Below are 16,573 nucleotides of genomic sequence, written 5' to 3'. Positions count from 1 at the left end.
CTCCGTTTTCATTGCCGGGAAGAGCAGGAGAACAATATTCTGCAATTAAGGATTCCATTAAGTTGAAGAAAAGAGCAAATGGGGGATGTTTGTTCTCCAAGCTGAAAAAATTTGTCTGGGGTGGGGGGATAGTGGTAGTGGTATAGAGAGAGGTGGGTGGAGAGACGAAGTCAGGGCTGTTTGTTGAATATACTGTTAAGGACTGTTACCATCCTAATTAATCAAGTTAGAAATTACAGCTGTAGTCGGTTTCCCCCCAATTCTTGTTATCAATTTTCTTCTCTTTTGAGACAAAGCAAATATAAATTTTGTGTTCATTTGTCATTCGTTCTTTGACTTCGGCATCTCTGAAAATAACAATGTAGCACAAAAGCCCAGTATTTACCTAGTTGTAATGTGGGTTGCCATGGTGTTTTGCAAATTATTGCAATTATGTTCACCATGCGAGTCGCCCTTGGTAACTGGCGAAAAAACTGATAATCCTGTTTTGAACAAAAGGTCAAATTGCTGAATAGAAAGTCTTGATTAACTAAAAGATGTACAAAGTGGAATTATTTCCTACCATTCAGAAATAGTTCTTGATCGGGTTTGGGGGAGGGGGTGAGTAAGTACATCTGATTACTGAAGTACAAAGCATTGAAAGGATGTTGTCTTGAGCCTTTCATGTAGTCTTAATGGTGGCTTTTTTGTCAAATTTACCCATTTGCGGCATTGAAAGAGGCAGCTGCATTTAAGCTGGAGAGACGGTGCTTTTTCAAGAGTTCAGTGCCTGGAAAGTTCTCAGCAGTATCTGCAGTTTACTAGTAGCCCCTGGTCTATTAAAACTGATGTGCCGCATTTGAGCCCATTGCTCTCAGTACTTGTGAACCCCTCTGGCTGATGATCTAATAAAGTGCTCTTACTGGACAATCTCTGATCAGCTACTTAAAAAGGAGCTTGGGGGAGGGGGCGGAAGGGAGAAGTCTCACAGGCCGTCATACTTGGTGTAGGCCAAAAGAGAGACGGAGTGGCTAAACCAAAAGGTTTGTCACGATGATAATCTGTGTTAAGTTATTTGCCATGGGGTTTAGGGTTTTGTGCCCTAAATCTCTAAGCTGTGAACACATTTTCTTTTTTTTTCTGGAAGGAAATCTTAATTTTATTCAAAGTTGAATAAATGATTAGAAATGTCTTTTTGAAATTCAAAAATCCACCTTTGTGAATTTGTTTCTTAAATTATGGGTATTCATAAGATCTATGATCCTACATTTATATAAAACCAAGAGTTTCCCAGGTTACAGCCAAAGGTCAGATGGATTTTGTCTCTTCTGGATCTGGCAGAGCATCTGGGGGGAGTGAATTTCAGAGGGGAGTCCTCTTCTTTTTTTAATGGCCACCTGAAAAATCAATTCTCAAAACTTTTGAGTGTGTGTGAAAGTGGCATGAAAGCAAAGCAAACCTTAACAAGTTTGTGGGTTTACATTCTACATCACCTAGCAACCCCCTGGCTCAGCCAGATCTCTTGTCTACCCTTAGTTCTGTTTACAGACTATTCAAACAGCCCTTCGAAACCATGAAAGATATTCAGTTTCATTAGTACCATTCTCAAGGAGAAAATAATTAAAGTTAAATGAACAAACATTGCCTGGTGATGGTTTGAACTCCATTCTGATTTTAAGATGCCCTTTGAGGCAATTGCATAGATAGTTCAGTTTTAACATTTGTTGTTTGGTACCCAAAGGCATATCACATTAAACCATACCAATAAATAACTAGCCTGTAAACAAACAAACAAGAAAAATTACTTTTAGCTAGACTTAAGCAAAGAAAAAAACCTCTGCTAGTAATAAGCTTCTAGGTATGTCCTACTGATTGATTTTTTTAATTTGATTTCTACCCTGGACATGTGAGCTGATCCTTGTGTATACTGAATAAAGGCAGGGGATGGGGCATGAGGAACAAAGCACCTCTCTTTAAAACTGTTTTATTACCTACCTTCAGAGATCCAATGTCATAAAGTATTCAAATCATATTCCGTAAAAGGCTGTGTACATTTTAGTGAGTGGCCTAATTTAATAAATGATTCTAGTACTGCTAATACATGCCCAGCCACTGTCTACTTGGGAACTGCTTATGTGTTTAAATTGACCTGTTTTTAAAATTTCTGAATAGTAAAAAAAAAATTTTTTAAAGAAAAACTTTTTTTTCATGAGACTTTTTCCCATAAGCACATTCCCTGAAAATTCATCTTGGCAACAATCAAACACATGATATAGCTCAAAATATTTTTCAATGTATTAGTGATTTGATTATATTGAACTCTCCCGGCAAAACTCTCTCTTCCCCTCGTTAATAACAGTTTTGTGCTTATAAAAACAATACACCCTTGTCGTAGAAAGTTTAGAAAATACAGAAACAGAAGCTACCTAGAGATAAGCAGCATAGCATTTTTGAGTATTTCCTTCCAGTCTTTTTTTCTGTGTACATACTGATGAAACTAGGCCTTGGGTTTACTTTTGAAAGTTTGTTAGTATGTGTATGTACTTAACGTGATGTTTTTTCAAGAGTGAAGACTTGAGAGGCAAGAGCTGTGGTGGAAGTAGTGAACAATTCTTAGAGGCTTCGTCACTAAAATATTAATGTAAGCACCAGAGTAGCCATTTTACCATCTCATCCCATTTGATTCTTTCTTCCTTTTCCTTGTTGAAATGACTATATGCCTCAACTGACACATCCATTTGTACCCATTCGTGTTGGGAAGTTGGACATTCATCGCGGTTGGAATATTACATCCCCAAGTCACTTGTAGCTTCACATAGGGAAAAAAAGTCTTTTATGAAAAGATTTGTAATACAATGGAGATTAATGGAATGTGGAGAGGAAAATGCTTTCAGTTTCTCATATAAAGTGAAAGCAGGGTGACTTGGAAATGTTGTATTCTTACTATTTGTATTTTGTTAGATCTCTAACATCCACAGTACATGGATGGCTTGCATGAGCTCTTTGTGCTTTGTTGACAGTTGACAGACAAAGCAAAATTATTCCTGAAGCAAGGTACTGTGTACTTAGTTGTGACCTATTATAGCCTAAGAATGTAGCTTGCTTTTGAGTTGGATGAATAGGGAGAGTATTTTATAGAATAGGCTTGAATATACTAAGAGAGATTTCAGCTGCCCATACAGAAGGATACATGTCCTCCATTGAACTTTTTTACCCTCAAATGCAATTTTCCATATAAAATCATTTTAAGTATATTTTCCCCAGTTGCTTGCATGGAGACAATTTTAACTGTTCTAGTATTGTCCTACAGTGGTAAAATGAAATTGCTGGTAATTGTTGGCTTTCTCTGCTCACAGTATAGCAGGAGAAGATGGCTTGCATGGGGCGTTTTAATGTACCTCAGGTACATCTTCTGATGTTCAACCTCTGATTGCAAATTAAAATAACAAGGCTATGGTATTGGATTTGATGTGAGGCAAAGCAGAACAATTTGCTAATTTATCATGTAATATACAATTGCTGAGGTTGGAATTTGTCCACTCGTAGTGCTATTCTGTGTGTTTAAATGAGGACCACTGCTTGCATCTAACCTATCATAACAGTTTGGGAGTGCTCCATTATCCTTTTCAGCAAACTGATGGCAGAGTCTGGTCCTTGCACAAATGATAAGATCAATAAGTTTCAAATAACTTGGATGAAATCACATGTGACTGTTCATTTAGAGAGATGTCTTGCTTTAAAAATCAATTTTAATAATATTTAAAATTCTTATATTGACCGACGAGGCACTTTCCACTTCTGTTTTGATAATTTTGTTAAAAATATTTTTGTATTAACTTTGGTGAATAGTTAGTTTATATATGTATTTTTCGTGGTTTGCTCTTTCATCTCCTACCCTGGCACCTCTCTGAGACTTAATAATCACTCTTTGACATGCCAGCATGGTGCAGTATAGAAGATTTAACTTTAAAAGCAAAATTATGTTCCTGTTAAAACTTCCCCTGGAGATCATAGGAAAATTTTCTCCCAGTTTTGGGTGCAAATGTGGGTCAGAAAGCAATTTGTTTTTTGATATTTCTGGAAATCCCAAATCACAACATGTCATTCTTCAAAGGCAGCTGTGGGCCCATACTGTGCACTATCTATAAGAAAACCCATTTTACACTGGGGATAATTCTGTGACAGAAAAATGTGACTGTAAGGGAACCCCAGAACATTTATAAATGGTTTTGGGTGAAAAGAGCGTCTGGTATTCTCAAAGTGCATATAGTTTGGGGAGAGGAGCAGTTAACAGTCATTATAGAAAAATAGTAATGATATGATGAACTCTATAAGAGCACGTATGGTGGCAGACCTCACCCTGTTACCCTCTCAGTGCACGCCTGGAGAGCCATTACAATTTAAACTAAATCGTACGTCACTGCAGCACAGTGTTGTGTTGTCTCTTGAAAATCTCTATGAATCCCAAAATAAAATGAAGACCACCCCCTCTTCCCTCACCAGCTATTCTGCCATCTATAGCTTCAAAGCCAGTCTTGTTTTATCAGGAAGAACATAGAAATTTCACTTACTTCGACTACATAGTTGTATTATTTTGCAATCAAATTGAGAGGCAGCTCCGCCTAATCTTACCTGGTATCCATCATTGTAGTTCTCCATGTTGGGATAACACCAGGTGGAAACTGATCAGGCTCTTTCCTGGTTAGAATAGTGCATTGTCAGCTGTAGCCCAGCACTGATGTTCCCCAGTGCTGGAGGCATATGTAGGATAATAACAATATTTTACATTTACTGAACATTGTTGGAGGCTTTCTTATTTGAGTCTCTGAACAGCTCTAATACAATAAATATTATTACCTCTTGTTTCCTAGATGCGGAAACTGAGGCTCAGAGAATTCAATGACTTATGAAAAATTAGCCATTAATAAATGGGTGGGGAGAAAGCACACCCAAGTGCCATTTTTCATAACCTCAATTCTGTATTCTTCATTGAATGTGAACCTTTGTGCTAGAGACTGGGGAGGATGCTACCAAGTCCAAAGTGGGTCACTCCCCTGGGGCCTGCCCATCCAGTTAAGGAGGTAAAATAAGATGATTCAGGGACAGTGCAAAGCACTGTGTGCTCAGAGGCAGCTGAGATAGATGGAGAAGTCCCTAGGGGTTGGGAAAATTTCACAGTAGAGGAATGGAAGTGATGCTGAAGGAATGGACACTTTAGGCAGAGATTCTATAGCATGAGCAAAGACGAGGTGGCAATAGGCAAAATGTGGTGAGGACAGTGAGGAAACCAATCCTCTGGAGTGAAGAGTTTGTGTAAGAGAATGATGAAAAAGGAGGAATGGGATGAGGCTGTAAAAGATTTGAAAGCCAGACCAAAGCGTGTATTCCTAACCCTCTATGGAAGGTATACAATTAGAGGATGGGAGGGGAGAGGCCTTGGGAACTACACTTGGCAAGTCTTTGCATTAGATGTAGGAGAGAATGGAGTTGGGGAAACCAGGTAGGAGGCTATTGCAGGAGATCAGCTTTGAGGTATGGGCTTGGGTGAGGATGGTGAGGATGGGACTATAAGGCCAGTAGATGGACTTGGTGACTAACTAGAAATGGGAGGAGAAGGACCCATGTATTTGATTCAAGAGTACGAGAACTACTGTGAATTTTTTTGTCTCCTGTGAATTTTAGACCCCTTCCATATTATTTTCCATAAACTTGCCCCTATGTGTTTTTATTTTATTGCTTCTATTCATTTGTTTATTCAAAAGACGTTTTCAAGTGTCTCCTATGCACCACATTTCCAGGTCTAGATGATTTCTGTGTGCATCCTTCTAAAAATACAAATGTACACAAATGAATAACAGTTTGTGTTTAAGGTGCAACTACCAGGAACGCCTCAGTTACAAGTGGAAATCGATTCCTTTTTAGCATGTGCAGACAGAAACCATTTTAGTTGAGACCTCAGAAATATAATTTAGCAATCAGAACCAATCAGCATTTGACAGTTTCGTACACAATGATTTCAAGGAATTAGTGATGCTGAGACTAAAGCAACAGATGATAGATCTTTGCATGTTTTGGTAAAGGTTTATTTTGCTATTGGACAGGTTGGCTTCACTTTGAACCCTCTACTTATAAACATGGTTAAGGTAGCCATCTGAAAACTTAATGACCTTATTCCTGTTGGTTATGACAAATTGACATTTACATGTGGTCTTGCATAGTAAAATGACATATTTGGATGGCAGACATCCTGGAACCCAAACCTTTTTATAGGTTGGACTTCCAAAGAACTACACTTTATTAAGTTTTTTGTTTTTCATTGAGTTAGCAATGTTGCTTTGGGCTGTACATTATTGTCCAACATGGGAAATGAAAATAAGTTTAGTTTTGTCCTTATGAGTGATAATTCAAAGTGAATTTATACAGTGATAGTATTTTCATTTGCTTTGCTTTTATCACCCATGAGAAGCAAAATTCACTATGATCTTGTAAGATTTGTCCCATCATGCAATATTTTCAAAGACCTGGCATATTTATTTTTAACAACACAAATGTTCCTTGAAAGGTAGATTTAGCACAGTCAGTATCTGTTGGGGGAACAAAGGGTTAACCAAAATGTACTTGACAAAATTGAATGGAAGCAAAGCATATACTGAGTATGATTAGGGCCTATTTCCCCCATAGAAGAGTTTTGTTTAAAATACATCACGACCAAAAGCTTAATTATCAAAATGAAACAAGAGGCATAAAGAGTTACAGGCTTCTAATATTTTTTTTCAGCCCCAGTTCCCTTCACACAGTTATCAGCATGTTTAATTTCCATGCATAATAGCACTAGTTATTGTTGTCATTTGTAAAGGGAGATTAACAGATAGTAAGTACAAACAAACCCAAATAAGTACTGAATAGAGAGGTGACAAAGAAGAAAAGACCTCTTTAATGTTAATTATAACTGGTAGGAAGTCTAGACAAATTATATTATCTGTTTTCTATATGATTTGAAAGGACATTTAGTTAGTAACTCTGTCAGAGATAGAGCTAGCTGTTTGCTTTAGAAACAGGTGAGGTGACAATTTAGCATCTCCTTGGTTTGCAGCTCACCTAGTGAATCATGAAGTTGTAGGAAATTGATGGAATCAAGTTTAAAAGCATCTCAAAAGAACTTTAGTTTTTTGAACATTATATTTTAAAAATTAAAAAGTAATTTTAACTCTCAGGCTGATTTCTGGTACTTAGTAATTTATTATCTCAAAATGTGATAGTTGTTACCTGTCTGCTTGCTTTTTTAAAATTTTGTTTAGAATTGAATGAATTACAACTATGGTTGGCAGTGTTAAGTGATACATATTCCAAAGTGGGTAAAGCCTCAGATAGCAAATGTAAAACCCAAATGAATGATAAAGGAGTAGTCCAGTCCTGCTTTTCTCGTACTTGGTTTGCTTGAATTCTGCTTCCTTTATTAATATGCCTAAATGGGTACTTCCAGAAACAGCTAGTCTCACCTTTAATGTTTGTAGGCTACATTTAAAATTTAATATCTGTTGCTGCTGTCAACTCCACTATCCCCCTTTGTATCCCCCAGGCCTAGAACAGACCAAACCAAAGTATCTTGTTTCTTTAATTCTGAGGAGCCATCGATTGTGAGCTGCACTCTTGACTTAATAGCTTTTTTGAAGGAAACATAAATTCGTCATTAAATGTACTTGTCAATTGTAAATGCATCTGAGTTTCAGAAATATTAAAATGTGAATAAATTTGTGTCCTGAAATCCAGGACATGTGGTAATAGGCCCTAGGAATTGGACCAAGCAGTGGCCTGTGATTCAGAACCACTGATTCTTTCTTCTAGTTCCTGGTCTTTTGCTGTGGTAGTAGTAGTTTGTCTCAGATAGATAGGATCCACACGACTCCATCCTTCCTCTGTGCTGTTTAACAGTTGTACTTGGTACCGTGTGTGGACCTTGCTTTCCTCTTTAGATTATAATGTCCTGAAACTCTGTACCTGGGAACTCTTTGCCTCTTCCCCACAATATTTCATATAATTCTGGGCTTATATTAAAGGTTTCATAAGGACTCCTTGAGACCCTCTACTTAAAGAGTTTAAATTAAATATTAAAATAGTTCGGCCTATTGACTGAAGGTAGGAATAAAGCTTACTGTGAATGTATTGACTAGATGGATTTTCTGTTCTTTAAAGGTAGCATATTTTCTTTTAGTAAAAAAGTTCTATAACGCACTTTCTCTGGGTGTGAAGGCCATAAATGGAGCTTGAAAAACTAATTTTTGGTGCTTTCCCTTGAATTTGGTTGTTGTTACTTCCAAGAAGAGCCTGTTCTGAGGAATAAGGTCACCCAGCACAGCAATGAGTGGGGATATCCTGCAGCTTTGGATTAACGCCATGTGGCAATGTTAATAAGTGGCAGATGAAAGTCTCTAATGTAATTAAGCCACATTTGCATATATACTGCCTTTATCCAGGGGGAAAAGACCAACATGTTGCTCAGTCTAGAAACAGAGATAGGGGTCAAACATGTCATTGATCCCTTTGTTAATCATATCACACAGAGCTCTCTCTGGCCTTCGTTCTTTTCCATATGTTGTTCTCTCTGCCTAAGTTGTCTTTCCTCCCTTCTCCACCTACCAAACTTCTGCTTACTCAAGACCAGTTCAGAAGTTACGCTTCTCCAAGACCCAAAGACAGTGGGTCCTTACTTGCAGCTCCCCAGGTGGGAACACCACAGGAACATACCTTGTTCACCTTCCTCGCCTTTATACCCCAGCGCTTCCCCCTAGTTTGCCTTAGGCTTGTGCCTAATACATGTAGCACTAAAGCCTATGGACCTTGGTGCCGTCATATGAACACCTGAGCTTTACTCAACCCCTTTTTGTGAAGTCTTGTCTTCCTTGTTTAACAGATAGGTTTTATCTGTTAAACATAAGCAAACATAATTCTGATTTAAGATAATAGGCATACTGTTATCACATCTCTATGAGAGAATTCAAACAAGAGCAGTCAAGGGAGAAGGAAAGTGAGAAGAGAGTTCTAAAGGCCAGAGAAGTGGGCAATGGTTATTTGAAACCACTTGAAAAGAGTGGTCAGTTGAAGTTGTCCTTGAAAACATTGCAGGCAGTTTTATGCCTCCAGAGAACATGTGTAAAAGAATCTTTTAATTTTAAATGAAAGAATTGTTTACATTTAGTGTTTCTTTTATGCCAACTATAGTTCTAAGCACTCTAAATGTATTACATCATTACAACATCCCTATAAAGTAAGTACTCTTATTATGGCCATTTTACAGAGAAGGAAACTGATCACAGCAGTTAAGTAACTAGCCAGTAGTCACTCAGCTGCTGGGAAGGTCATTCATTTCTATGTGGTATATTTTTTACTTTGCTTATGGTCTTTACTAATGACCTAAAACCCACCAGTTTACATTCTGTGTGTAATCATGTAAGTTTTGCAGGGGGAGTTTTGATGTATGTGGGCTGGGGTATTTCTTTTAAGAAAAGGGGATAACATCTCGTGTGATCTCATCTCCTAACTTGTAAGTTTGGGGCATAAATCAAATTAACATGTCAGGCAAGAAAGGTGAGGAGCTATTCAGAATCTCTAAGGAAGGTTTGAATGAAATGAGTGTATCTTGATAAAGGAAAGAGTTTATATTTGTATCTGTTGATGGTGGTGACAGGACTGAAATGTTCTCTCGTTTCTCTCCAGGGCTGGTTGATTTGTGAGGAGCCAACATGTCGAAATCGAACTCGGCACCTTCCCCTTCAGTTCTCCCGAAATGGACCTCTTTGCCAAGTCTGCATGAAAGCTGTACTTCGACCAGAGGTAATGGTCACTTAATGCTGAAGAACTGTGTAGAAGTGGATAGGAGGCTGTGTTTGGCCATCCCTTAGATCTGGGAAGTAGATATTTGGTGTTTACCCTGTGGAGACACCCTACTACAACATGCATATAGTTTAAAAGATAGCCAGACTTCAAAAAGATATATGCTTTATTTCTTCACGTCATGAACAATACTATATTTTATATCTAAGAGAGAAACTGACTGGTTCTCCTATGGGCTATTCAGATTTCTTTAGTTGCCACTTCATAATTACAGAGAAGAGATAACATTCCTTTGTAGAAATTGCTGTTATCTTTGGACTAGATCAGAAGCCCTTTTGTAAGGGCCAGAAAACCTCCCAAACCTGTACCCGAGAGGGTTTATTTTATTTGTATGGGATTCCATTGTTTCTAAGTAGCGGCCATAGATCAGTAGTTCTCAAGCTTTTTCTCTACCTTAGTGCATACACCCGAGGGATAAGGCAGACTATCATTAGTGACTCCCGACTGGGGAGCACATAGTCTGGAAACACCTTACAGGTAATTAAGATGCCCTCCCTCTGTCGACCCAAGCAGCATTTCCCAAACTGTGGGGAAAGGAATGTTTGAAGTTCTTCCGCACAAAGGGGGTTTTGTGATCTAGTACGTCTAGCAAACTCTGGGCTGGCCAAAGTTAAAACATGCTTATTGCAGATTGTCTCAGAATTTGTAAAATGATAATGTTCAGTCTCCCTCACCAATACAGGGCTGTAATGTACCTCGCTTCCCAAATTTATCTGGCCTGAGGATTTGTAAGGATTTCGGTGAGAAGAGAGTGAGAATAGGGAACCTGTTACTTACTTACTTATTTTTTAACACAGAGGCAGGGTTCTATAACCAAGTTTTGACTTCACATCTTTTCACTGAAAAGGGTTGATACACAGGCTAGTTTTAGGAAAATATTTTAAAGTTTTAATGGCTATTTCTTTTAATTTTAAGATAATGTATCATTTCACAAAATTTAGCAAGAAGTCAGGAACTCTCAATGGCTATCACCATTTTATGTTTCCTTGTTCTTGTATATCCATATGTATTTTTTACATGGTCTCAGTCATAATGAAAATATGCTTTTGTATCACGTTTATCTTTTGTCAAGCACCTGTCTGTGTTGCTACTTAATTGTCAGTACCAAAACTTTCAAACACAAATTTAACCATTCCTCTCATTGGGCATTGCAAGTTACTTTGACTATCTCTTCACTAGAAAATTATGATGAATATTTTCTTACTTAAATTATTTTCTTGTTATTTGAAATATTTCTTTAGGATAAATTCTTACTGACAATCACATATCAAAGTGCATAGATACAGTATGGTCATGATTCATATTGCCACATTGCTTTCTTAACGGTTTATCCCAACTTAAAACTGTACCCAATACTTGATGAATGTACCAGTTTTGCCACCACCTTTGCAGCATTTGAGCATTATCATTAATTTATTTTTAACTAATTTGATAAGTATAAAATGTCCATTGCCTTATTTTGTATATCTTTGATAATTACCAAAGTAGAATGTAGCTTTTTTTTTTTTTAGATTGGCACCTGAGCTAACAACTGTTGCCGATCTTTTTTTTTTTTCCTCCCCAAATCCCCCAAGTACATAGTTGTATATTTTAGTTGTGGGTCCTTCTAGTTGTGGCATGTGGGACGCCACCTCAGCATGGCTTAATGAGCGGTGCCATGTCCGCGCCCAGGATCCGAACCAGTGAAACCCTGGGCCACCAAAGCTGAGCGCACGAACTTAACCACTTGGCCACTGGGCCAGCTACCCGAATGTAGAATTTTTAAAAAATATAGAATACATCGTGAGAATTAGATGTCATAGTAAATTCTTTTTACATCAGTCTTATCCCAAAACTTGCATCAGCAGGTGCAGAAAGAGAACAAAAGTATATATATTTAGTGTGACTCATCAATCCAGTTGTAGACTCCAGGGGAATCACCTTGCTTCATGAACTAATGCTGCCTTTGAGACTTTTTAAACATCTAGCTCATCGATCAGGTTCAATGAAAATTTAATTACTTCTTAGAAAGTCAGCCAGTTAATCCCATTCTTGGTGAAAGAAAGTAAAAGGAAAGTGTATAGCTAGTAGATCAGTAACCTTCCAGTAAATGTTGATGATGTTACTGGTAGTGGTTTAATACATCAGGTTATTTTTTATCATTTATTATCCTTTCTTAAATGAGTGAACCAATACAGGCATTTTGAAGTACATTTTTTGCCTTCATATCCTTGTCCTCAAAACGGTGGCATTTTAGGCAGTCATTTACCAAGGTAAGCTTTCATAGCTTAGCTCCTCAGGTCATATTGCTGCTCAGAACATGACTTCTGGAGGTTCAGAGCATCCTGGTTGATGATAATGCCCTTAGCCGTTCCTTACAGGGGCTTCGACACTGGGACTGAGCCCACTCTTCTGTAGTCCATTTTGAGTTGCTAGTGATGGGTGGGGAATTTTTAAATTCTATTTATGGGGTTCCCAGGCTGTCCTAGTAAGAGGAGAACTCTGCATCTTTCCAGAGACAGTTCCAAAGAAGTTCCAAAATCAGTGGTGCGATGGAGCACTGTAGGATCATTGTAATTACTATAGGGTTTTCCAAAGTGTCTATTTCGCACGATTATGCTTATTTAGTTCTTAAGCTCTGAGTTGCTATGTCTCAATCATACATTACTGTCATTTAATAATTATTGAACACCTGCTATATCCCAGGCACTTTGCTAGAGCCTAGGGACATATCAATGAACAGGAGGCCATTTCCTTATTTATAAAGCTAACATTTTGTTTAACATTACTTAGATTATATAAAATTGTTATCTGTGGACAAAAATAGGTGTTCGTAAATGTCTCTTTGGACAAAAGCACCAGACTTTCCTAATGCTTGACTAGTAGGGCTTTAAATATATTGTTCAAGTTTGATGGTAAAGCACATGCCTCTTACTGTGCCAGTCTCATCTGCACATAATAAATCTCCTCTCATTTAGTCATGGGTTGCAGTTGACTTGAGTACTTTCCAGAATTGACTTGGGGTATGAAAGCTGGCTCTTCCTCTGGCTCATGTTGCCAGAGTTATGAGAAAGAAAGCTGGGACTGTTTTGTTCCCATGGTTTTAGACGTGTCTTTCTTCTCAGATACCTTTTAAAAAAATATATATATATATATCAGTAAAGCTTTTTTAGGTTCATGGGAATTTAACAGTATACAAATTGCTGATTGTTAAAAATATATTATCTGTATATTCTCTGCTGCATAGGAAGTATAAATAAATACAGGAGTGAAAACTTTGATGTATGCATAAGTTCCTAGGTAAATAGAACCCTTTTTCAGACTGGTGATAGAGACAGGATTTACCCAAGTTAGAGAATAAGTGTTTTAATATCTCTTTATTTTAACAACATGGTTTTGACTTCTTAAGGTAGCCAAATCTGTATGGCTGTGAGTTAAACCCACAGGGAATTGTTCATAATGTAATTCTCTAAAAGTAAAGCGTTAGATTGTTTTGTTTTGTTTTCATTATAGAACTAAGATTTTAAACCAAGTTAAACTTTTTCTCACTTACATTTCCATTCTTGATGTGGAGATGAGAAAACATCTACATGCGACTCCTTGGCCCATGATAGAAATAATTTGTGAAATTATAAAGCCCCTGGGGCAGGAGCATGTGGTGGAGTCTTTTATTCAATTGTTTATTCCACTAGATTTCTTTTTTTTAAAGATTTTATTTTTCCTTTTTCTCCCAAAGCCCCCTGGTACATAGTTGTGTATTTTTAGTTGCGGGTCCTTCTAGTTGTGGCATGTGGGACGCTGTCTCAGCATGGCCTGATGAGTGGTGCCATGTCCGGGCCCAGGACCCGAACCAGTGAAACCCTGGGCCAGTGAAGCAGAGTGCGCGAACCTAACTGCTCGGCCACGGGGCCGGCCCCCCTATTAAATTCCTTGAAGGCCACTTATGAAGAAAGCAGTAAAATGACTTCTGGTCCTACTTTGAGACACCTCTAGTGTTTCTCACATTATCCTCAGTTGTAAAATTAAAATTTTTTATAACGGAACGTGTGTACCATGTAGGACTCTGGCCTTCAAAGGAGAGGGAAAATACTGAATTTATGATCATGTGTGTTACAATTTCAAAATGGCTGTGGCTGAAGGAATTGTTGATTTGATAAGTAGGTTTGGGACAGTGAGAATATTGCCAAGGTACGTGGAACAGTGTCTTGTTTCTGCATAAGATGAAAACATGAAAATTGTGGTCTTTTAAGGAAGTAATCATAAGTTGTGCAGGAAGAGAACCTTAGAACTACGATGGAAAATCTTCAACATCTGTACCTTGTCAGTGCTTACCCTCCAGTAGCCTGTAAGTGTTTACAATGAAGAGTCTTTTGGAGCTCTCCATTGTGATTTTGATGGGCTTGTCTTTTGAGGCAGAGTTGGCTAAATGCTACATACAGCTTCTCTGACCATGAAGCAGATGCTAGCCTTCCTTTTCAGTATATTTTTTTCATCCTTTTTTTTATTGAGGTGAAATTCATACAACAGAAGATTAACCATTTTAAAGTGAATAATGTAATGGCATTTAGTACATTACAAAGTTTTACTACCAGCAACCACCTCAATCTAGTTCCAAAACATTTTCATCACCCCCAAAGAAAACCCTGTACCCATTAATCAGTCGGTCTGCATTCCTCCCCTTCTTCCAGCTCCTGGAAACCACTAATCTGCATTCTGTCTCTATGGATTTACCTCTTCTGGATATTTCATATAAATGGAATCATACAGTATGTGACTTTTTGTGTCTGGCTTTGTTCACGTAGCGTAATGTTTCTGAGGTTCATCCATGTGGTAGCATGTGTGAGTACTTCATTCCTTTTTATGGTCAAATAATAGTCTATTGCATAGATATACCACCATGTGTTTATCCATTCATCCATGCATGGATATTTGGGTTGCTTCTTTTAATATACTTTTAAATTTTATTTTACTTTTCATTACCTAGATAGGTCTTACATTTGGCCTCAATTTATGTTCTTTGGCTCACTCGTTGGTCCTAGTTCAGCTGAATAAACTAATGCCTTCCTCTGTTCCTACCTTTAGTAAGCATTTATTCAGCACCTCCTCTCTGCCTGTTTTATGAGAGCCTTTTAGATATTTGAAAGTAGCTATTTTCATTAGCCTTCCCCTGCTAGGCCCAATATTCCTAGGTCTTTAACCATTTTTCTATTACTCTGCTTTCAGGATAAGGATCCTACTCCAGAGTTTTTGTCCCGATAAAGTAAGGAGCCCAAAACTGCATGAGGCACTTCAGGTGCCCTCACTAGCGCTACTACCGAGCAGAATAAACCTGCCGCTGCCAACTTTTCTAGGTTATAGTAAATTTCTGTGAAGTCTGTTTAAGGTCGCATTAACTTTCTTGGCATCCATATTCACAGTGTTGATTCGTTTTGAGCGTTCTGTATATTAAAACACATAATTTTTTTACACATGTAACTTCTAAGCCTTGCCTTATCGGGTTTCTGAGACCCAAGTGGTTTATTTAGACCTAAGTGTAAGACTCCATTAGTAGTGTGTTAGTTTCCTAGGGCTGCTGTAACGAAGTACCACAAACTGGATGGCTTAAAACCACAGAAATTTATTGTTTCACTGTTCTGGAAGCTAGCCAGAAGTCTGAAATCCAGGCGTCAGCAGGACATTCTCCCTCTGAAATCTGTAGGGCAGAATCCTTCCTTGCCTCTTCTAGATTCTGGTAATCCTTGGTGTTCCTTGGCCTATAGATGCGTCACTGTGTCTCTGCTTTCATAGTCACATGGCCATCTTCTACCAGTGTCTCTGTCTCTTTTCTTCTTCTTATAAGGACACCAGTCAGATTAGGGCCCACCCTAATCCACTATGACCTCACCCTAACTTCATTTTCTCTACCAAGACCCTGTTTTCAAGTAAGGCCACATTCACAGGTACTAGGGGTTAGGACTTTTATATCTTTTTAGGGACACAATTCAACCTGTAGCAGATAGGAATTGTACTGAGCTAAGGGAAATGGAAACCAAAAGTAACAGTAGCTTAAACAGACATTTAATTCATTACCTAAGAAACATTAATTTTTTATCATGTGACAGAAATCCAAATGTGGGCTGTCCAGGATTGCTCTGGTGGCTCCACAGTGTCATCAGGTGCCTAGGCTCCTCTTGCCCTTCTCCATCATCAGCAGTGCCAGGCTTCTCCCCTCAAGGTCACAGCGTGGTCTAAGGTGACTGCGCAAGCTTCTTCAAGCCATCACAGGCTACAAGGCAGAGAAAAGGCTGAAGGGTCAAAGAATGCACCTCCCAGCCATGTCAGTTCTTTGAGTAGCCTTCCCAGAAGTCCCACCTAACACTCCTGCTTACCTTTCATGGGCCCGAAGTTAGTCACATGGAGATAATAGCATCTTCTGTTACTGAAGAGAAAGAGTAGACTGGGTATTGGGGTCCAACCAGCACTCTACAACAGACCTTTCAGTGAACCCTGTGAAATCTCCCCTTGCTTGTGCTCAGCCCATAGCTGTCCCATTGTGGATATTTTGGATCCTGATTCTGTTGTGCACCCAGCCTTTTGGCTTCTACAAATCTGATGCTGTAATTAGCTTTCCTTCTTTTATCTTCTCCAAAATATTGATTAAAATGTTGACGTGCATTTGTGCATATACCAGTGGATAGATGTCTTCTTGCAGGTGGACACTGCTCCAGTTTAATCAGCACCCTTT

At 38.3% G+C, this 16,573-nt stretch overlaps 1 protein-coding gene across 3 annotated transcripts in view; it reads left to right on the top strand.

Annotated features, from left to right (window-relative positions):
• Positions 1-16,573, top strand: part of POLA1 (DNA polymerase alpha 1, catalytic subunit) — a 287,461-nt gene that overhangs the window by 176,026 nt on the left and 94,862 nt on the right. For all 3 annotated transcript variants that reach the window (XM_046673990.1, XM_046673991.1, XM_046673989.1), the window contains exon 35: positions 9,694-9,810. In XM_046673990.1, coding sequence (XP_046529946.1) covers positions 9,694-9,810 — 117 coding nt within the window. The remainder of the gene's footprint in view (positions 1-9,693; positions 9,811-16,573) is intronic.

The sequence above is a fragment of the Equus quagga genome, chromosome 10 (genome assembly GCF_021613505.1).
Source record: "Equus quagga isolate Etosha38 chromosome 10, UCLA_HA_Equagga_1.0, whole genome shotgun sequence".
NCBI classification, from domain to species: Eukaryota; Metazoa; Chordata; class Mammalia; order Perissodactyla; family Equidae; genus Equus; species Equus quagga.
This window is presented reverse-complemented; position numbering and strand designations above follow the sequence as displayed.